Genomic DNA, 23,425 nt, shown 5'->3' with positions numbered 1-23,425 from the left:
TAAGCACTCGATGCTCGTTACTCAGGCAGGGTTCGCTAGTAAAATTTTTAAGCCTAGTACACAGGGGCTGAATGTTAGGTGACATCAGCTGGTTCAAATAAAAATGGTCGACATTTGGCCTGTGTGTATAGCAGCCGGTCCGACAGAAGCCGGCCATTGAGCCAGCATATGTTGGACGTGCATGCTGTAAAACTCCCGATGAGCGCTCTCAGCCAATGGCTGGAGAGTTGTGGCTGGGGACAACAGAACACAACAGTTCAGCGGGGGAGATCGCTGTAATAAGGTTAGATCGCTAGTACACCGGCTCCGACCAAAGCTGTCAGTTTTTTTTTTTCATTAAACCATAGTGTGTACTAGGCTTTAGGAAACCTGGCCTGAGAATTGTCATGCAACCATGGTGGAATGAGTGCATTCAGACAGCTTGTTCACTTAAGCTTTGGCAATAGAGCCCAAAAGATGATTGTTTACTATTCAGAGCTGCACCCGATTTTGCACTCAGCATCAGTTTTAGTAAATAACCCTCTAAGTGCCTGCAAAGATGCTGCACCAGATCAGCAGCATCACAATGCAACAAATTATAAGAAAAATTTAAAAACTCTTATTTCATAAAATACCAAAAATTGGCAGTTGTTAAAGTGTATGTAATTGCTAAATATTTGTTCAGCATTTTTAAATCGAAAATTTGTGGATATGTCAAATAGAACATATGCATTACTGAGTCCATGTTGCATGGGGAAATAGCATTGCATACATCTCTCTTAAGGTATCAGCAGACCAGACTAGTGCTACAATATAACAACTAGTCACCAACACATGGTCTAGAATAGAGGCCAGGGACCTCTTTCTGAAATAGCTGAGGTGATTGGGATCCTTTAGATGTGTCCCAGCATGGACACTTTCTGCTTTACGGTTCAGTGGTAGCTATGCCATATACCATAGACACATTGCCTTTTGATGTTGTGTCAAATTAGACCAAACCATTGTAACTAAATGAGGTTTTGATTAAACAAATGAATTCATATTTTTCTTATTTATTTTTTTCCCCCAGGGAACTTTGAAGATATTAATCAGCATATTTTCAATTTAACATCACTAACATCTTCAGAAAATATATTGTCAGCTACATTTCATTATTATCTTGGAGATATTTTAAACATCAGTCAGCGATGTCAACATTCATCATCTTGCTCTAGGCGTGGACACAGAAAACCTGAACTATCCATAGATTTGAAAGTGTCCAGTTTAACATCTCTTGAGAACCAAACAAGAATTTTGGGGAATTTTCTTATAAACATTTCTACAACCTACCGAGACATTCCATCTTGGCATTGGAAGGATATCACTCAAGTCTTGCGTGAAGCCAAACAACATGGAGAGGCCCTCATTGCAATCAATATGACAGTCGATACCGCAAATAAACGAAGGAAACAGATACTAGGTCATAAGCCTTATATCCTGGTTTATGCCAATGATTCCGCTATATCTGAGCCAGACACTGTGGTTTCCAACTTACATGGACAACGTGCTAGTATAGTTCATAAAAAACAAAGAAAGGAAGGACTTATTGATCACAGGAGTAGACGGTCAACTGATATTTTGTTGCCGCTCCAAAACAATGAGCTACCAGGAGCTGAATACCAGTACAATGAAGATGAAGAAAGATGGGTGGAGAAGAAACCTTACAAAACTCTTCAAGTACGGCCAGCTGAAAAGGAGAAGTCAAAGAAAAAGCTAAGGAAAAGTGGACGGCAGAAAGGCCAAACTCTACAGTTTGATGAACACACCCTGAAAAAAGCTAGAAGAAAGCAGTGGAATGAGCCACGGAACTGTGCTCGACGTTATCTTAAAGTAGATTTTGCAGACATCGGCTGGAGTGAATGGATTATTTCTCCCAAATCCTTTGATGCATATTATTGCTCAGGTGCATGCCAGTTCCCAATGCCAAAGGTACTGTAAATATTTTAATAGTATTTTTTACACAGACTTTTATATCAAAATATAGTTTCACACAGTGCTGGTCAGGAACGTGCATCCCTCTTTATGAACTGTACGTCTTTTTATTTCTTAATAAAATAGCCCAGCTGTTTTATTAGGGAGCCCTCTGAAGCTGTAAATAAGTAATATTTTTATATCTGTTCTATAAGTGTAGTTGTTAAAATAGTAAGATTTAAAAACTGAAGGTTTATGTGCGGGAATTTATTGTACAGTATCCAAACATTAATGTCTCACTGTGTATAAAAGCCTGACCCTTTGTCCTCTCAAGGAGGTTCATGTTCCACTTCTTGCTGCATTTGTTATTGTCCACATTTCACACTTTTGCTAATAGCAAGCATTCCAGCCTTGTTTTGTCAGGCTTTCCCAACAAAATGAAGACATCAAACTGAAAAAAAAAGTCTCTGATATAACTAGCAATAGTGTACAAAACTATATTCATATATTCTCCCCTGCCTATAGAAATCTTTAGAAGCTAGCTATTTCATTTACATGTATTACAAATAGTTTAAAATAATTAAAGCGATATTAAAGGTGTGTTGTTTTTTGATTTTTCACAGAGTAGCCCTGATCCTCTTTTTCTTGGGTCCACCATGGTACTTTTGGCTCCTCCCCCTTGACTAGTACCCCCAATAGCAAGCTGCTTACTCTGGGGGCTCTGATGCGTGCTCACCCTTGAGCCCCACTCTATTCATCTATAAGACACATAGAGCCATGTCTAGAGACCCCCCCCCCACTCTCTGCTCATTGGCTGTGATTGACAGAGACCTAGGACAGATGAGGCTCCTGTGCACATCGCTGGATCAAGCGGAGGCTCAGGTGAGTATGGGCGGGGAGCAGCACACAGACTTTTTTACCTTCTTGCATAGAATGCATGAAGGAAAAAAACATTCAGCCTTTACAACCACTTTAAATATTTCCAGTCGTCTTTATTAGAAACATATAGCATCCATTGCTGATTTTTTCTAAAAAAAAAGCTAGTTGAATGGTTGTCATGCAGACTCTATTGATTCAAATCTTTGAGCCACTGATCCAAAACAAGAATGTGGACAGAAGGGTGGATTTACTAAAGACAAAAAGATTGCAATTTGCAAGTGCAGAAAAAAGAAGGAAAACCGCGCTTAACAAACAAAAATTATAGAAAAGCAGCAACCCAAATGTTATACTACATTTGGCATAAAGGAAAAAAGAGTGGGTTGCGCTACAAAAAATTAAGAAAATACGCTTACATGAAAAGGCTCATAAAAACATTGACTTAATGGTGTATCTATCCTATATAAAAAAGGTAACAAATACACCTTGATATAGTTTCCCAAAAAACCCTAAATGACAGTGAATGTTCAAAGAGAAAAAATAAAATATATATTAATTAAACCTAAACAAATAAATATAGATACAAAATATATATGTATACCAACTATACCTAAAAATCGTATTAAGTATCAGAATAGTGAATAAAGACCCTTAAGTAATATAAACAATCATATTATGATGTGAACCTACAAAAAGGGCAAACAATATAAAATCCACTGTTCCGTTGTCTTAAACCATTAGGGAAACATGGATATAGAAATTAATTGTGAACATAACATCAAGTGTTTGCAATGTTCAAAGAGTCCATATAAAGTCTCTATTTGCAAGGTATTCCGCAGTGAAATGGTGACAGCATAAAGATCCAAAACGAACGTGACTCGTGCTTAACCTCCACCAAAGATATTACTGCCGCTTACCAGAAATGAGTGGTTCTTTGTCATAGAGAACCATATAGAGCAGGTGACTGATTCCCCCAGTCCAGGGTTTCCACGAATGGATGTGAAGAAATTCCAGAATCCGTTCGCCTCTCGATTTGCTCCCGTTCACAGATTAGCATAAAAAGTAAAAAACTCACAATAGTGTAAAACCCAAATATATCTTTAATCGAACGTAAGAGACAAATGCGCACTTACAGAAATGAAGATAAAAACGATCGTTTCAGCGAAACCGAGCTGGACGGTCTCGATTTGCGCCCGTTATACCGTAAACATACAACACGAGATGGTGGCGTCAGGACGTCGCTCCTCCTCCAGGGTATAACGGGCGCGAATCGAGACCGGCCGGCTCGGTTTCGCTGAAACGATCGTTTTTATCTTCATTTCTGTAAGTGCGCATTTGTCTCTTACGTTCGATTAAAGATATATTTGGGTTTTACACTATTGTGAGTTTTTTACTTTTTATGCTAATCTGTGAACGGGAGCAAATCGAGAGGCGAACGGATTCTGGAATTTCTTCACATCCATTCGTGGAAACCCTGGACTGGGGGAATCAGTCACCTGCTCTATATGGTTCTCTATGACAAAGAACCACTCATTTCTGGTAAGCGGCAGTAATATCTTTGGTGGAGGTTAAGCACGAGTCACGTTCGTTTTGGATCTTTATGCTGTCACCATTTCACTGCGGAATACCTTGCAAATAGAGACTTTATATGGACTCTTTGAACATTGCAAACACTTGATGTTATGTTCACAATTAATTTCTATATCCATGTTTCCCTAATGGTTTAAGACAACGGAACAGTGGATTTTATATTGTTTGCCCTTTTTGTAGGTTCACATCATAATATGATTGTTTATATTACTTAAGGGTCTTTATTCACTATTCTGATACTTAATACGATTTTTAGGTATAGTTGGTATACATATATATTTTGTATCTATATTTATTTGTTTAGGTTTAATTAATATATATTTTATTTTTTCTCTTTGAACATTCACTGTCATTTAGGGTTTTTTGGGAAACTATATCAAGGTGTATTTGTTACCTTTTTTATATAGGATAGATACACCATTAAGTCAATGTTTTTATGAGCCTTTTCATGTAAGCGTATTTTCTTAATTTTTTGTAGCGCAACCCACTCTTTTTTCCTCCAATTTGCAAGTGCAGTTGCACTCATTTTCCACACAGCTTAGTAAATGTTCAAAAGTTCTGCTGATTTCCATTTTTCAAACATATACAAGCAATAAAAACGTTTTTTTTTTAACACCTTCCCGCCCCTGCCTATAGCAGATTGACAGCCGGTGCTTTACCATCCTTACTGGACATCATATGTCCTTTTTAACACGTTGCTCGTGTGCTCCCTCGGGGGTGCGCAGCAGTCATCGGTGGTAAGCTGTGTGCCTTGGACACAGCACATCCTGGATCAGGGTAAAGTGCCAATGATATAGTCTCTTTACCATGTGATCAGCGGTCTCCAAGCTATCTGCGTTTCCTTTCCTCATCGCTGTTAGTGTCTGAGGAAAGTAAAGCCGATAACGGTTACAGGGGACATTTACACTGATAATCAGTGCCCTTATAATCAATGCAACCTCATCAGTGCAGCACATCAGTGTCCATCAGTGAAGCATATCAGTGCACATCAGTGCCGTCTTATCAGTGCTGCTTATCAGTGCCCATCAGTGCTGCTTATCAGTGCCCATCAGTGCTGCCACGTCAGTGCTCATCCGTGCCTCATCAGTGCCCATCAGTGCAGCCTCATCAGTGTCCATCAGTGCAGCCTTATCAGTTCTCATTAGTACAGCCTCATCAGTGCCCATCAGTGTAGCCTCATCGGTGCCCATCAGTACATCCTGCCAGTGCCCATCAGTGCATCCTCATCAGTGCACATCAGTGAAGAAAAATATTTACCAAATGTACTGGCGTATAACACGCACAGGTGTATAACATGCCCCCCAATTTTAGGAGGGAAGTTTAAGGAAAAAAACACATTTTAAATAAAGAAGTTTGAAGCAAAATTAGGGTCACAGGTCATCAATGTACCCTGCTCAATGCCCATCTGCAGCCTCTAAATTACCCATCAATGCACCCTGCTCAGTGCCCATCTGCAGCCATTAAATTGACCAACAATGCAGCCTGTTCAGTGCCCATCTGCAGACTATAAATTGACCAACAATGCAGCCTGTTCAGTGCACATCTGCAGCCTCACCTTTTCCATCATTGCAGCCAGTGTTGAATTATCCCTGCTGTCTTTGAGGGAAGAGGAGGCGCGAGCGCTGCTGAATTACACAGAGCCGTAATCTCCTGTGTACCGGCACTCTGTGACTCACAGCCATGCATCCTGGCCCTGCTCATATGATAGACAGAACAGTGGCCAAACGCGGGGCCAAGAGGCGTGGCTGTGAGTGACAGAGCGCCTGTTATACAGCAGATCGCAGCTCTATATAATTCCCTCTTCCCTCAGAGACAGCGGGGATCGATGTATAACACACACTCATGATTTTCCCCTGATTTTAAGGGGAAAATACGCCGATAAATACGGTACATATTTGTTTGCAAAATTGTATACCGGAAATGAAGAAAGTATTTTTTTTCAAAATGTCTTTTTTCATTTGATTAAATACCATCAAAAGAAAGCTCTATCTGTCTCAAAAAAAGGATAAAATATGTGATATGGGTACAGTGTTGCATGACCCCGCAATTGTCATTTAATGTGCGACAACGCTGAAAGCTAAAAATTGGCCTTGGCAGGAAGGGGGTGAAAGTGCCCTGTATTAAAGTGGTTCATTTTCCTTGCACCTGATTGGGTATTTACTCATTCTTTAACAAGCCAAAAATGAGATTTAAAATAAACTCTTGCTGGTCTCTGCAATTAATTCTTAAATTTAATATGAGAGGTCATTTAGGTTGTTCTCTCAGGTAGCTCAGTTCACACTGCACCCCCTCCCCCCACACACACACACACACACACACAAAATTCCTTCCAGAGCACCTGCTGTGTGATTACATTAGAGATTGGAAGGCAGGAAAGTCTGCTCAGTCCCAGGGAGAAGCTAAACTGTTGACAGAACAACTACAGTGCTTCTACTATGAACAAAATAATGAATTACTTCACAGTGCATGCAGCTATAGAGTTCAGAGAGGACTTGTTTTAAAGGGAACTCCAGGACTTCAGTCACTTTTTAAAATGTGCCAGCATTTAATGCGTTAAATCCATTGTGTTTTCTTTCATTTACCGTTTAACATTTTACTAGGTGCTGGGAGTATAGCTATCAATCTACTTCTGGCGCTCTAACAGGAGAGATGTGCTCCGCTACACAGCAACCATTCTGCCCACCCCTCCCCTCCACTTATACAGGAAAAAGGATCTACTACCCCAGATTATATAGAAATTCTCCTGAGTTGTCGGGTGCAGGATGTGCAGTCACTCAGCTGCCAATGAAGTAAATAGAAGACAGTCCGCAACTCCATGTATAGCGACAAGGTGCTTTGGGGTGGGGGGGGCCGCAGGATGCCAATACCAGACCAGCTACAGACACATAGGGTTGTAAAGCTAATTCCCTCTCTTGATCACTCAAGCCAAATGGGGTTGAGAATCAATCACCAGTAATATTGCTATTGCAGTGTGTTTTTTATAGAGCTAGCATTAAATAAAATATAGAAGTTTAAAGATATGGCAGCAGAAGACATTTACCAAAAATGTTACAGCAATGTCAGTTCAATACATTGCCAAGTATTATTCTCCACATTTTTTTATTGTGCATTAAAAAAAGAAAACAAATAAAATTAGACATGCTATCTGCCAATATAACTTAACCAAAAAGTACATTCTATGCATCCAAAAATATAGAAAATATACCAAATCAAATCATTATTCAACCAAAAAAATTATGTCAAAGCAATAACCCCAAGGCCAATAATAAATAACATGTTATCTCCTCTGATTCCGCAACGTGCCTGGTTGTTGTCCAGAAACTAACTGAAAAGCACAACATGAAAAGCGCAAAATGAAAAGTGCAACATGAAAAGCGCAAATCAACACTCACCAAACTTCTACTAACATGAAATTAGCAGAAGCCCAAAGGGTTAAAGAGCTGAAAAACAATGTAGTATGGCACTACGTTCGTATTTGTTGGCCGACAAGTCCTTGCCGTTTGTATGCAAGACAAGTTTGGGCCAATGCCCTTTGGACAAAGGCCACGGTTTTGTTGGCCAACAATCCGATCATGTGTGTGAGGCTTTAGGTCCAGCATACAAATGTTAGAAGTATAGTGATAGCTGTACTCCCAGTTCTTCTGTGAGCTGAATAGCTGGTTGTTAAGAATATGTAAATACTTGACTGTCTATAACCAGGGCATAGGTTTACATTAAGCTAGCTTGCAAGGATAACATTTCAGGAAACTGTAACTGGGGGTAGGCATGTTATTAGAGGTTTTCCCTCTTGAGCTGACCAATGTAAAGCAAATATGTATAGAGGAAAACACATGTAAAAAAATTCTAAGCTAGGACTGCAGCCACCATAACATGCCTACAATCACATTAAAAGCATACTTCGCAGGGGAGTATGTGACAGCACTGGGCTAATCCATATTGTCACATCTATAACCCTGTATAAGCAAAGATTCTGTTAACATGTAGCTTGCACAAGGCTTTCCTTTTATTACTGGTGGCTGAATGGAGTGGGTAAGGAAAGGAATTTAAGTGTATGTGCCTGTAGAGATCTGAATTTAAGTCAATCTATTGACTTAGCACAGATCCCCAGATTCAGATTATCTTGAGAAGTGTACTTGTGATCCTGTATTAAAGCGGAGGTCCACCCTAAAGTGGACCTTCCGCTCATTGGAATCCTCCCCCCCTCCGGCGCCACAATTGGCACCTTTCAGGGGGGAGGGGGGTGCAGGTACCTGTACAGTACAGGTATCTGCACCCACTTCCGGCATAGCTATCTGCGGAAAGGGGCGTAGATCTACGCCCCTTTCCGAAAGTCCCCCGCTGCCTGCTGGGAAACACACAGATCCCAGAGGCAGCGGGACCATCCTTATTGCGCAGCGCGACTCGCGCATGCGCAGTAGGGAACTGGGAAATGAAGCCGAAAGGCTCCACTTACTGATTCCCATACCCAAGATGGCAGCGGCAGCACCCGAGAGACGATCGAGAGATCGGCTTCGGGTGCCGACATCGCGGGCGCGCTGGGCGGGTAAGTGTCCTTATTTTAAAAGTTAGCAGCTGCAGTATTTGTAGCTGCTGGCTTTTAAAAAAAAAAAAAAAACGGCGGAACTCCCGGCGGACTCCCGCTTTAAGGTTTTATTTATAGTGTTTTGTAAACTTTGTTTTGTAAATCAAAGTTTGTTTTATCAAAAAGAGCAATCAATCCTTATAATTAGGTAACTTGAACCTTCAATAATGTTTTTATAGTTCAACAACTTTTATTGGATTTTAAAGAAAAAAAATATATAAGCGAGTGCCTTCTATATGGTATAACAGAGTATGAATACAGAACTTCATGCAAAGGTATTGTGCAGATACTGAAATGTGCCAAATCAAACATAATTTGTTCCCGTTATGTAGCACCAGGTATGGCCATCATTAAAGCGATTTTCTCTCACTTTCTGTTGTTCCCATGGATAGTAACAGACTAACAGGGGTGTTAACACTTCCACAATCTACCCAAAATGAAAAGAGTTTTTATCTTTACATATACTTAAATGCTAAGAGAGGTGTTTTAAATAAGCAAATGAGATGGAATGAAATCAACATTGTAGGTGGTAAGTGAGGAAAAGGAGAGAAGAAGGTTTAAAATGTGTGAGCTAAAAAGCCAAGGTGGTGGTAGAGATCTGGATGTACAGACTGGGTTGGAAAATGAAGTTGTAACTGGTGTTGTCAATCTTTAAACAGATCCTATCAGGGGAGGAAAGATAAAAAACAGTATTTGCAGGTATTAATAGCAAGCACCCAGAGGTGAACAAACATGTAGCAGCCTCCAAATCCTTCCTATCATGGCTAGGGCTATTCTGGCAGGCAAGGCTTCAGTACATCTTAAAGGTTCCTAATGTTTCCTAGCCTTTTCTGTCAACTGCAAATTTCTCCTGGCAGGTGAGGCTGCTCATAGCGATGAAACAATATGAATATGCCGGGTGGCAAGAAAGTGTTGGAACTTGTCAGTGTCAGAATGAAATTAAATTAAATTCAGCCATTGCAAGAAGGCTTTGAAAGCTGCCATAAATATGTGGAGGCACCTATAGGTACATGATCTTCATACCTGTAGAAGTTATTATTTTAAAGGAAAGGTATTGGGACAGAAATACTATGCCAACCAATGTTTTGGATATGCTGCTGTAACTTTTAAAAAGTGTTCACCTTAATTTCTTAGTCAATCTAAATCTGCTAGTTTTTTTTAACATTACCCACTCCCCAATCTCAATTTATATTCCATTGGAGTGGGGAACTCTATGACAACATGAAGTATGTTTCTGGCCAGACTACCATTTGCAAAAAAAGGGAAAAAGGGGAAAAAAAAACGAATGCAACCACCACATTCAGCCCTCTTGCACATGGGAGTAAAAAATGCTGAGTTTTTTACTTGATTTGAAATGAGATGCATTGTTGTCTATGGGACATTGCACACAGCTTCTACCTGACACTCCCAGCAGTTTGCATAGGGTAGTATGAACTGCCGCCGGGAAACATGCAATGTCATGTGAGGTTTCTACATTATTTTCTTCTGTAGTTGTTTGCTTGGGGTGCTATGCAAATCAGAAATTATAGTAGACTAAAAAAAAATACATACCGTATATCTGAGGCTATTTAAACCTAATCTGCTTTCATAGGGCGTGCATTTGCATTTAGCAGTGTTTATGTTACTTTGAATAGAACGGTCATTTTATATAAGCCAAGTGAGTTCAGGTCAAAATGGAAGGTTTGTATTGTATTTCTAGCTTTAATGCTTCTTCAATTTAGTTGCGGTGTTTATCTGTGGAATTGAAAGTATGAATTGGCTTCAGCTCTCATTTGTGACATGGGGCTGGGTGGAATTGGATATAGCACATGTTTTCAAAATGAAATATCAAGTTTTACAATTTACAAGCAGGGAAATTCTGGACGTGTTTGTAACATTTTCTGTAAGTTCAAGTGTTTTGGTCCACCTGTATTTTGTGGAATTCCTGGGCCTCTAGCAGATTGGATCTGTGCCTAAAGGTTAATTATAGCTGGTTGACACTGATAGCGTATCGTATTCCTCCTTTGGGTTGAAAAGTTAGTCAAATGGAAAGGTACATTTTTTTTCTTAGTACAAGAAAAGCTAGTGTGTTTACAAGTAAAACCATTGTTTTTATTAACAGCTATATACAATAGAGGCTCTGGAGGACTTGTGCCCTACTATTTGTATGAAACACTCAGAAGAGAAAGGTATTGGTAATAAATCAGTGTACTGAATATATTCCTGCATCCCTTTCTACAAGTAATTTCCTTGAAATTAACTCTCCGTTAGTGAGGCATGACATTTAGAGCTTTTTTGAAAACAAGAGTAGAACATCACCTGTTTTCTTGGAAAACTGCAGGAGACCCAAAGTCAGCTGTCACCTATTGTTTTCATGGAAGACTGCAGTAGACCCAAACTCAGCTAACATCATCTATTGTTTCTTGGAGGACTGCAGTAGACCCAAACTCAGCTAAAGTCACCTAGTGTTTTCTTGGAGAACTGCAGTGGACCCAAACGCATTGCTTTCTTGAGGAACTGTAGTAGACCCAAATTCAGCTAATGCCACCCATTGTTTTCTTATAGAAATGCAGTAGAGCCAAACTCAACTAATGTCACCTATTGTTTTCTTGGAAAACTGCAGTAGACCCAAACTCAGCTAATGTCACCTATTGTTTTCTTGGAGAATCGCATTAGACCCAAACTCAGCTAACATCACCTTTTATTTTCTTGGAGAACTGCAGAAGACCCAAACTCAGCTAATTTCCCCTATTGTTTTCTTGGAGAATTGCAGTAGACCCAAACTCAGCCAACATCACCTATTGTTTTCTTGGAAAACTGCAGGAGACCCCAAACGCAGCTAATGTCACCTATTTTTTTCTTGGAGAACTGCAGTAGACCCAAACTCAGCTAACATCACCTATTGGTTTCTTGGAGAACTTTAGTGGACCCAAACTCAGATAAAATTGCCTATTGTTTTCTTGGAGAACTTATGTAGGCCCCAATTCAGCTAATGTCCCCTATTGTTTTCTTGGACAACTGCAGTAGACCCAAACTCAGCTAACATCACCTATTGTTTTCTTGGAGAACTGCAGTAGACCCAAACTCAGCTGACATCACCTATTGTTTTCTTGGAGAACTGCAGTAGACCCAAACTCAGCTAATGCCACCCGTTGTTTTCTTGGAGAAATGCAGTAGACCCAAACTCAGCTAATGTCACCTATTGTTTTCTTGGAGGACTGCAGTATACCCAAACTCAGCTAATCTCACCTATTGTCTTGGAGAAATACAGCAGACCCAAACTCAGCGAATGTCACCTATTGTTTTCTTGTAGAAGTGCAGTAAACCCAAACTTACCTAAAATCACCTATCGTTTTCTTGGAAAACTGCAGGACACCCAAAATCAGCTAACGTCACCTATTTTTTTCTTGGAGAACTGCAGTAGACCCAAACTCAGATAACATCACCTATTGTTTTCTTAGGCCGCGTACACACGGGTGGACTGTCTGACGGACTTGGTCCGCTGAAACGTGTTTCAGCGGACAATCCGCTCGTGTGTGGGCTTCAGCGGACTTTTTCGGCGGACAGTCTGGCGGACTAAGTCTTTCGGAATTTCCGTAATATTGTCCGTCCAAACTTGGTTTCAGCGGACAGTCCGCTCATGAGTAGGCTAGTTCGACGGACTAAGTATGGCGCATGCTCAGAAAGGATTTACACGGCGAAAGGTTGCATTGCAGTGTATTGGACGTCGTATTTCTAGTCCCGTCGTACGTGCTGTACACGTCATCGTGCAAGCTTTCGGCGGACTGTCTGTTCATCGTGTGTGGTCAAGTCCGTTCATTCGAAAGTAGGACGGACTGTCTGTCGGATTGTCTGACGGACTTAGTTGGGCAGACAGTCCGCCCGTGTGTACGCGGCCTTAGAGTACTGTAGTAGAGCCAACTCAGCTAATCTCACTTATTGTTTTCTTGGAAATTGCAGTAGATCCAAAATCACCTAATGCTTTCTTGGAGGGCTGCAGTGCACCCAAACTCAGCTAATGTCACCTATTATTTTCTTGAACTGATGTGGACCCAAATTCAGCTAATGTCCCCTATTGTTTTCTTGGAGAACTGCAATAGACCCAAACTCGGCTAACATCACCTATTGTTTTCTTGGAAAACTGCAGTAGACCCAAATGCAGCTAACATCACCTATTGGTTTCTTGGAGAACTGCAGTGGACCCAAACTAAGCTAACATGACCTATTGTTTTCTTGGAGAACTGCAGTAAACCAAAACTCGGCTAATGTCACCTATTGTTTTCTTGGGGGACTGCAGTAGAGCCAACTCAGCTAATGTCACTTATTGTTTTCTTGGAAAACTGAAGTAGATCCAAACTCAGCTAAAATCACCTAATGTTTTCTTGGAGGGCTGCAGTGGACCCAAACTCAGCTAATGTCACCTATTATTTTCTTGGAGAACTGCACTAGACCCAAACTTAGCAAATGTCACCTATTGTTTTCTTGGCAAAATGCAGTAGACCCAAGCTCTGCTAAAAGAACTACAGTAGACCCAAACTCAGGTAATGTCACCTATTCTTTTCTTGGAGAACTGCAGTAGACCCAAACTAAACTAATTGTATTCATGACCAGACATTTGCAGCAAGCGAGAACAGTGCCAATGAATGTTAGGCTGTGTATGCTTTAAAATTGAGCTCCATTATTGCAGTTTGATAGAATGGGGAGGAATACAACTTTATTGCCATTTGTGTCACTATTTGAAAAATTCCTCTTACTAGACTGCCCTTGCACCTGTCGCCATGATAGGAATCAAGAATAAATCTCACTAAAGGGGACATAAAGTTCAATAACTTAACAGAGGGTCCGATGAAGCCCACACACGGTCGAATTGTCCAACGGTTTCATTCCGTCGGACCTTTGCTGTCGAAAAGTCCGGCCTTGTATACACGGCATAAGTCAGTTCGAAAGTCCGGTCTTGCTGGCTGAAATTCCGATCGTGTGTACGCAGCATTAGCCCTTGTACACACGGTCGGAGATTCCGACAACCAAATCCGTTGGAGTAATTCCGCCAACCAAATCCGTCGGAGTAATTCCGACGGATTAATTCCAGAAGAGGTCCGGAAGTGATGTTGCATACACACGGTCGGACTAAGTTGTCGGAAAATCTGATTGTACATAATGTGATGACGTTATTTTGTTACGACGGGACTACGTTCAGGCTAGTAGCCAATAGCTTTGATCTAGGAATTTGATCTGAGCATGCGTGGCACTTTGTCCGTCGGAGTAGGCTACACATGATCGGAGTATGTCCGATCGGAGCATTTTGTCTGAAAATTTTACTGGCAAGTTGGAAAAGTTGGTCCATCGGATATTCCACACACAGTCGGAATATCCGACAAAACACTCCGATAGGACACATTCCATCGGAATCTCCGACCGTGTGTACAAGGGCTTAGAGGGAACACAGACTTGCTTGCACCAAGCTTGACTATACTTCATTTAGAAATGCATAAAATACGTAGTGTTGGAAGCTGATGTCTAAAAGCAATATCTTGCAAAAAAGAAAAAAAAATGCATTTAATAACATTAGGCATTATGCATTTAGCTAAGATGGAAAAAAGACAATGAATGACAAATATTTTCTGTAAATCATAAGTCACCTAGGATTTTCAGAACAGGCTAGCACAGACATCATGCATTCTGTACTCATTCTTATATGGTCTAACACAATCAGTTAGAAATGTGTGTTACCAGCTACAGTGCCTGACTCATGTTTATGATGGTATTCATGTTTTTGGCTGGATCAGCATTTGGCATATCTTCACAGGGTCTTTAGAGACATTAAGTATCAATTAACGGTAAAAGGCTAACATTTAGTCTCAAGCAGAAAATATGTAGATATTAGCAGAAAGGGAATTGAAAGCATGAATTAATCACATAGGGAGTATTTAGATATAGTTTTAAGGGCCCATCAGTTTCAAGTTAGTAGCAGAACTATGAGTACAACCAAAAATGACAGTCAATTACCTTTGTTTCTCTGAGTCCCCCTGTAATATAGTTGTGTTAACCTTTGATCTGGCCAATAGGTATGTTATTTTTCAACTTAACCGCTTCAGCCCCAGAAGATTTTACCCCCTTCCTGACCCAAGCACTTGCGATTTTGGCACTGCGCCGCTTTAACTGGCAATTGCGCAGTCGTGTGATGTGGCTTCCAAACAAAATTGACGTCCTTTTCTTACCACAAATAAAGCTTTCTTTTGGTGATATTTCATCACCTCTGCGTTTTTTATTTTTTGAGCTATAAACAAAGAGCGACAATTTTGAAAAAAACGTATTATTTATTACATTTTGCTATAATAAATATCCCCCAAAAATATATAAAAAGCTATTTTTTTTCCTCAGTTTAGGCCAATACGTATTCTTCTACATATTTTTGGTTTAAAAAAAATTGCAATAAACGTTTATTGATTGGTTTGCGCAAAAGTTATAGCGTTTACAAAATAGGGCATAGTTTTATGGCATTTTATTAATATTTTTTTTTACTAGTAATGGTGGCAATCAGTGATTTTTATCATGACTGCGACATTATGGCAGACACATCGGACATTTTTGACACATTTTTGGGACCATTGTCATTTATACAGCAATCAGTGCTATACAAATGCACAGATTCCTGTGTAAATGACACTGGCAGTGAAGGGGTTAACCATTAGGGGTGGTGTAAGGCTTAAATGTGTCCTGGAGAATGTTTCTAACTGTGGGGGGGTGCGGCTACGTGTGACATGTCACAGGGAGCAGAGATCAGCAACACTGTCACTAGGCAGAACAGGGAGATGCTTGTTTACATTAGCATCTCCCAGTTCTTCCTCTCAGTGAGGCGATTGCGGGTATCCCCACGGCGATCGAGTCCTAACTCATGGAGGTCCCGGGCGGTGCGCACGCGATGGCATGGCGGCAAATTTAAAGGGACGTACAGGTACACCCATTTGCCCAGCCGTGCCATTCTGCCGACGTACATCAGGAACCGGCTAAAGTGGTTGTAAAGGCAAAAGGTCATTCTATGCGTTAAGATAAAAAAAATCTGTGTGCAACAGCTCCCCAGTCCCCCATAATACTTACCTGAGCCCACCTCCATCCAGCGATGTTGAAGGAGAGACTTGGCTTCTGGGACTCTCCCTCCTGATTGATTGAGACAGCATTGGCTCCTGCTGCTGTCAATCAAAGTCAGTGAGTCAATGAGGAGAGAGAGGATGAGGAGAGGAGAGAGAGAGGACTGGGCCTAGCCACGGGTCAATGGACACACAGAGCTGCAGCTGAGCTTGGGTGCCCAATAGCAAGCTGCTTGCTTTGGGAGCACTCAACAGGAGGGAGGGGCCAGGAACACCGAAGAGGGACCCGAAAAGAGGAGGATCTGGGCTGCTCTGTGCAAAACCAATGCACAGAGCAGGTATGACATGTTTGTTATTTTAAATCCCAAAAAATGAGACTTTAGTATCACTTTAAAGGTGAACTAAAGTGACAATACTTACCTCCTTCCCTATGTCCATGAGAAGTCCCATGCCAGTATCTTCTCCCTGGCTTCTTCTGGGTGCTGGTCTGCAGGCAGCTTGACTAGCTGCCGCAGTATATTACATTTTTGTCTTTGTGTTTATATATACTTTTTGGAGACTAATGTCCACTTAAAGTGGAACTAAACCCTCCTATCCTTTTCATCCAAGGAACTTGCCATCGTAGCCTCTGCTTGATCTGCAACTGTCATGGTGCTGCACATGTGATCAGTTATGACACCAGTCATTTGGAGGTTTGACTCATTTGGTCAGTTTTTATGCATGTTGACATCAGTTTTCATGCATATCAGTTATGTGCCTTATTCAAACCAATGTTGATTTCATGTGAGTTTTTTCCTGTGCAGAAAATTGTAAACACATTGTAGATTCCTGCACAGAAAAAATATACACGGTGTAGTGTGAACAGGGCACATAGAAAACCATTGTTTTTTGTTTTTTTTAGTCCTTGCAGAATGTGTGCAGAAAAACTCACGTCTCTGCACCATGGTGTGAACGAGGCCTTAAATTGATGGGTTTAGTTCCGCTTCAAACAGTTATAACAAAACAAGTTATTTCAACAATAAACATTCTAGATTTCTGATCACATAGGAGATTTCAAATAAAGAAATTGACTAGAGTGTAATCAACAAATAAATGGTAAAATACATTTTGTTTGAGGTATTTCTTAAATAGTCTTCCCACAAAAAAGACAGGCAATGCATATTAAAACGATAATTTACAGCATAAATTTCATAAATACAGACCCAGAAGGTGACAGTCTCATACAATATCCGACAGATATCTAAAAAAAAAGCCTTGTAACCAACTAGGGCAGCACAGTGGCTAAGTGATTAGCACTTTTTGCCTGGCAGCACTAGGGTTTGTTCAAATCTCAGCCATGGCACTGCCTGGCTGGAGTTTGCATGTTCTCCCTGTGCCTGCGTGGGCTTCCTCCGGGTACGCCAGTTTCCTCCCACACTCCAAAGATATGCTGGTAGGTTAATTGTCTCCTGTCTACATTGGCCCTAGAATGTGTATGAATGTGAGTAAGGCACCTTAGATTGCAAGCTCTTTGAGAGTAGGGAATGAAGTGAATGTACAATATATATGTGTAAATCACTGCATAAATTGACAGCACCATGTAATAAATTAATAAATAAACCCTTGCTCCCATTCATTGTAAAATTCCCAAGAAAACAAAATAACTTTGTAAGGGGTAGGTAATGTCTTCTAAGCAAAAACCTGAGCAGTTTGAAGTTTGAGATAAAATAAGCTTTTTATTCAATTTAAAAGCCAAACTATTTGGTAAAGGACATTCATAAACGCAAGGCAGTAATAGAGTCATGGTACATGATATCCAGGTGGTACATCATTTTCAAATCGGGAGTTCTGACTGCGAAAAAGCCTAATTTAAAGACCATAAAGCTCTGAAAATTAGCAATGTACAGTAGATACCAAGTGTAGATTATACAAATGCTTAGTTGGTGTAATAGATGTAATTGCTATATTAAATACTGATGTATACATGAAAAGTAGTGTAACTTATGATTTATTTTTCTAGCATGTAGAATTCATCAAGAAAAATACATAAAATGTCTTCAGTAGAAACATACTAAGGGAACTAAAAAAATTATGAAGGCAACGTTTTTTTTTATCTTAATGCAATCTATGAATTAAGATAAAAAAAAAAAACCTTCTGTATGCAGCAGCCCCCTTCAGCCCCCCTAATACTTACCTGATTCCGTCTTAATCCTGCAACGTGGCAAGAGTGTTTAAGCTGCTTGGGACTCCCCTCCTCATTGGCTGAGAAAGCAGCATGGCGCGATTGGCTCTCACTGCTGTCAATCAAAATCATTCAGCCAATCAGGAGAGAGGGGGTGGGTGGCCAGGCGGGGCTGGGTCTCTGCTCCATGTCTAAATATACACAGGGAGCTGTGACTCAGCTCAGGTGCCCCCATAGCAAGTTACTTGCTGTGAGGGCGCTCAACAAGAGGGAGGGGCCAGGGGCACAGAAGAGGGACCCAAGTAGAGGAGGATTCAGGCTGCTCTGTGCAAAACCACTGTATAGAGCAGGTAAGTAAAACATGTTTGTTTGTTTTTTGTTTTTTAAACAAGAGTTTACAATTAATTTAAGCTCTAAATTTTGAAAACCACTGACATGCAGGGTTTTTAAAATAGAAGAGATCCTAGTGGCTTCCTCTGTCATTAATGGTTCTCCCTGCGGTAATATACACATTCACACATGCACAGTACATTTATGGCACCGCTTTGTGTTGTGATGAAGTGACTCCTGTGCGCTTGCAAGTGCATAATTCAAGCAGCTAAATAGGGTGACCCTGGAAGGAAGAAGATAAAAGTGCCCGGAACCAGCAAGAGCGCTGATACTGCAGTGCTGGGTGCAATGCACACTAGCATATTATTGCATAAACCTGGGGGCCCATTAAAGTAAATTACATGAGTTTAATTCTGCCTTAGAGAAACATATGCTAGATTGCTTGGGTCTTAGTGTAGGTTGTAGTCATAATGATGAGTGATTATATATATTAGTAATAAGTTGATTGGACTGTGCTATGAATATTTAGAAATCTTTGCTAGATATTTTTGACCTTCACTCCACAGTCTGATAATTATAATAGAACAGAAAATGTGTAATGTCATATTTTCTCTATTTGTCTAGGGGAGAGGGAAAGGGAGATATATTTACTTAAAATTGTTCTAAAAGCTCAAGGTTTTTTCCCTTAATGCCCCCTCTCACTTCTCTTTGGCTTACTGGCTGTGATTGACAGCAGCGGGATAGTGGTTCCTGCTGCTGTCTCAGCCAATAAAAAGAGGGAGAGTCCCTGGAGAGCTGAGACTCTTGTGCACATCGCTGGATCACAATGGGGCTCAGGGGGAACTGGGGTGGGGGGGGGAGGCTGCTGCACATAGAAGGATTTTCACCTTCATACATAGAAGGGTATAAGGTATAAGAAATGCCTGTCTAATATAAGTTATACAATTTCTTAGTATATCATTGTTTCAATTTTTTTTTCAGTCATTGAAGCCATCCAACCATGCCACCATCCAGAGCATCGTACGAGCCGTGGGTGTGGTACCCGGCATTCCCGAGCCATGTTGCGTCCCAGAAAAAATGTCGTCTCTCAGCATTCTGTTCTTTGATGAAAACAAGAACGTCGTGCTCAAGGTTTATCCCAACATGACAGTGGAGTCCTGTGCCTGCAGATAACGGTTCAAGCCTTCAGAGCTGTTTGTAGCAAACTTCATATTTGCACTTTCAGTAAAACTGTGTCCGGAAATGTTACAGCCTAACAGAGAGCAATGCAGAAAAAACAAAAAAACAAAATACAAAGTATATATTATATAAACACTGGGCAATAGATGTCTGCTGTGTTCAATTCATGATGGACTTGAGTCAGTGAACTCACAGAAAACTGACACATAGCACACAAGAAGATAAGCTCCTGAATCAAATAAGCTCTAAAGAAAATAGGAGTCTTTCTACTTTTTTCAAAGACACATTTATTTTTGTACCGGAAAAAAAAAGACTAGACATTTGAACAGCTGAGGCTGTAATGTGCCTTCAGACTATCAGCATTCACCTGCCTATGGTGTTCTTTTGCTATATATACAGTCCTTACATTTCTTGCGTCTGTTACACACATCTGTTAGCATTGAATGGACAGGAAGTTAAATATTTGATGCTTGGAAGTACTGAAGAAGTATTGCGTGTTCCTCACCACATCATAGCATGTATAAATAGTCTGAAGACATACATCATGGAAAGTGGTTTGTGACAGCAAGTTTGTGTAACAAATTAGAAATGTTATTGATTTTTCTGTGTTTTTTTTTAACCAGCACTTTTTAATAGTGTAAACAAACGTTATAATGGACATGAAAGATTATAAATACAATTGTGTAAAATAAACAATATTTAATTTTGTTATACAGTACCACACAAATAAATCTGCCTGATGCTTCTTTACAAGAACATATTGTCATAGGCATGACTGGTTTACCCCAAAGAGGCTATCGAGCTGCGAAAATGAATAATGGGTTTATGATAATTTAGGAAATGGATATCAATCATTGATGATCATTTGTTAAATGTAAAGCAATGATAACTCAAGAAAAAAAAAAAACACTGCAGCAGAAAAATGCTCCTGCTTGTAGAAGGAAAACAATGTGTGAATTTTCATAGTCTCCAGACTGGCTTTTAATGGATGCACCAGCACAGGAATGAAGGTTAATCAACTTGTTATTTCAGCCATACCCACATTTTCTGTAACAAGCAGCTGAATTTTTGAGCACAAGAGTGTTTAAAGCGGAATTAAGCCCATTGATTTAATGGTTTAAAAAAACAGTTACATTTCAGGCTTGTGTCGGGAATGATAACTGTCATTGTTGTTTGTGCTCTCAACCAAACTGTCAAACCATCAAATGGCTGGGGTCATAACTGTTCACATGTGCAGCACCATGGCAGTTGAGGATCAAACAGAAGCTAAGATGGCAACTTCCTTAGCTAAAACAATAGGGGGGTTTAGTTCCGCTTTAAGCCCTATGCTCCCGCATAGTGCTATATACTATTAGGTCAATTCAGCTTTTAAATACCAGATCCTCTGCTGTCCAATGGATTTCAACCATTTGACAGTTGAGTGAAAGGGATTTGGGTTTAGCACACTTGGGGTTTATTCGCGAACTTGGGCCTTTTGAAGAGTAATGTGTATTTCAATGTTTTATGCCAGATCAAGTTTTCATTAAAGTACACCGCCAGGCAGATAACTAAATATAGAGTTAAACCTCTTACATGTTTTAACTGTTCAAAGCTTCATTATTCTGTGCAGCTAGTCTTGTGATTTCTTTTCCACTCTACAGTGAACCACGAAGATCACTCTGCCACTTCACGGTTCAATTTACTGCTTTATTGTATAGTAAACAGGCTACAGGCAGGTAGTAGCCATGCCCCGTTGACCTGAAAGGATGAGCAAAGTCAAGGGGTCAGTACTTCTTATGCTGCATACACACGACTGGACTTTCTGGCAGACTAGGTCCGAAGGGATTAGTCCATCAGACAATCCGATTGTGTGTGGGCTGGGCCGATCGTTTTTCAAAAAAGAAAATCCGATGGACCTAGAAATAGGATATGTTTCAAATCTAACCAACGGACTCAATTCTGACAAACTAAAATCAGGGAACCGTTTGTCTGTGTGCTGGTACCAAGTACGATGCAAGTGAAGCTATTGGTTACTGGCTATTATTATTATTATTATTATTATTATTATTATTATTAACGATTTATATAGCGCCAACAGTTTACGCAGCGCTTTACAATGTATAGGGGAGACAACACAATTACAGTACAATACAAAAGGTACAGGAGGGCCCTTTGTTTAGTCCTGTCTTATGTCATCACGTTCAAAACAAATGGACTTTCGACTTAGTCCATTCCTGTGTGGCCAAGTCCGTTCGTTCGGAAAGTCCATCGGACCTAGTCTGCCGAAAAGTCCGGTCGTGTGGACGTGGCATTAGAAGTAGAATTCCAGGCTAAACCTAACTAGACTTAAAATGCTCCCTCCCCTCTCCTAACACCTATGATGACTAACCTGTGACCAAAAGATTTGTATACTTACCTATTTTCAGCTCACTCCAATCAAGTCACGATACAGCTCCCCTGTACTGTGCTGTGCAAGTCAATCACAGATGAGAACAGGGAACACTGACAACGTTTTGGCCATAGGAGTCTATGGGTGAAGTCACCAGGCATTCCCAGCTGTTGTCGAGCGCTTTATTCTCTTCTCCCCAGCTGCAGTTGGCCAACAGAGGGGATCACTTGACCAAGCATGAGCGAAGTGAAAATAGGCAATTATATGCATCTTTCTTATATAGGTTAGGCAGCATAGGTGTTAGGAGGGAGAATTTTTAAGACTAGTTAGGTTTAGCTTAGAATTCTACTTTGTAGAATGAAAAGATACTTTCTTATTGCAATGGATACCATATTACAGTGGTTAATGCCTCCAAAATATTTATTTTTATTTATTTAAAAATAACAATGGTCTGTCATTAGCAATATAGCGGAACTAATCCCATCAGTTCAACAGCTTCCCAAAACATTTGCATTCAAGACATGCCTTACATAGTTACATAGTAAGTGAGGTTGAAAAAAAACATAAGTTCATCAAGTCCAACCTATGTGTGTGATTATATGTCAGTATTACATTGTATATCCCTGTATGTTGCGGTCGCTCAGGTGCTTATCTAATAGTTTTTTGAAATTATCGATGTCCCCCGTTGAGACCACCGCCTGTGCAAGGGGATTCCACATCCTTGCCGCTCTTAGCCCTTGTACACACGGTCGGACATACCGACAACAAAATCCGTCTGATTTTTTCGGACGGATTTTGTCCGAAACTGGTGTTGCATACACACGGTCGGACAAAGTTGTCGGAAAATCCGATCGTTCGGAACGTGATGACGTTCATTCGTTACGATGGGACTGTGTTCAGGCTAGTAGACAATAGCTTTGGTCTTGTAATTTGATCTAAGCATGCGTGGCACTTTGTCTAATCGGAATTCTCTACAAACGATCGGACAAAGTCCGATCGGATCATGACGGAAAATTTTATATCCAGCTCTCAAACTCTGTTGGTCGGACATTCTGACAGAAAAAGTCAGATGGAGCCCACACACGGTCGGATTATCCGACAACAGGGTCCGATTGGACATTTTCCGTCGGAATTTCCAACCGTGTGTACAAGGGCTAACAGTAAAGAACCCTTTATGCAGTTTAAGTTTAAGTTTAAACCTCTTTTCTTCTAATCTTAATGAGTGGCTATGCCCTGAATGATAACTGCCACAGTTGGTTGTGTTTTTTACCTGTCAAGCCTTCAAATAGCTGGTGTCATATCTGTGCAGCACCATGGCAACTGCAGATCAAACAGAGGCTAAG

General features: G+C 40.5%; 1 protein-coding gene across 1 annotated transcript in view; it reads left to right on the top strand.

The window, feature by feature from the left end:
• The window catches only part of BMP3 (bone morphogenetic protein 3), a 64,652-nt gene extending 44,220 nt beyond the window's left edge, over positions 1-20,432 (top strand). The window contains exons 2-3 of the mRNA XM_077476171.1: positions 1,049-1,947; positions 19,517-20,432. Coding sequence (XP_077332297.1) covers positions 1,049-1,947; positions 19,517-19,708 — 1,091 coding nt within the window. The 3' untranslated portion in view covers positions 19,709-20,432. The remainder of the gene's footprint in view (positions 1-1,048; positions 1,948-19,516) is intronic.
• The last annotated feature ends 2,993 nt before the right edge of the window (positions 20,433-23,425 follow it).

The sequence above is a fragment of the Lithobates pipiens genome, unplaced genomic scaffold (genome assembly GCF_037356315.1).
Source record: "Lithobates pipiens isolate NorthernLeopardFrog02 unplaced genomic scaffold, aLitPip1_a1.2 Scaffold_13, whole genome shotgun sequence".
Lineage (NCBI taxonomy): Eukaryota > Metazoa > Chordata > Amphibia > Anura > Ranidae > Lithobates > Lithobates pipiens.
The sequence above is the reverse complement of the archived record's forward strand: the minus strand, read 5'-3'. Positions and strand labels throughout refer to the sequence as shown.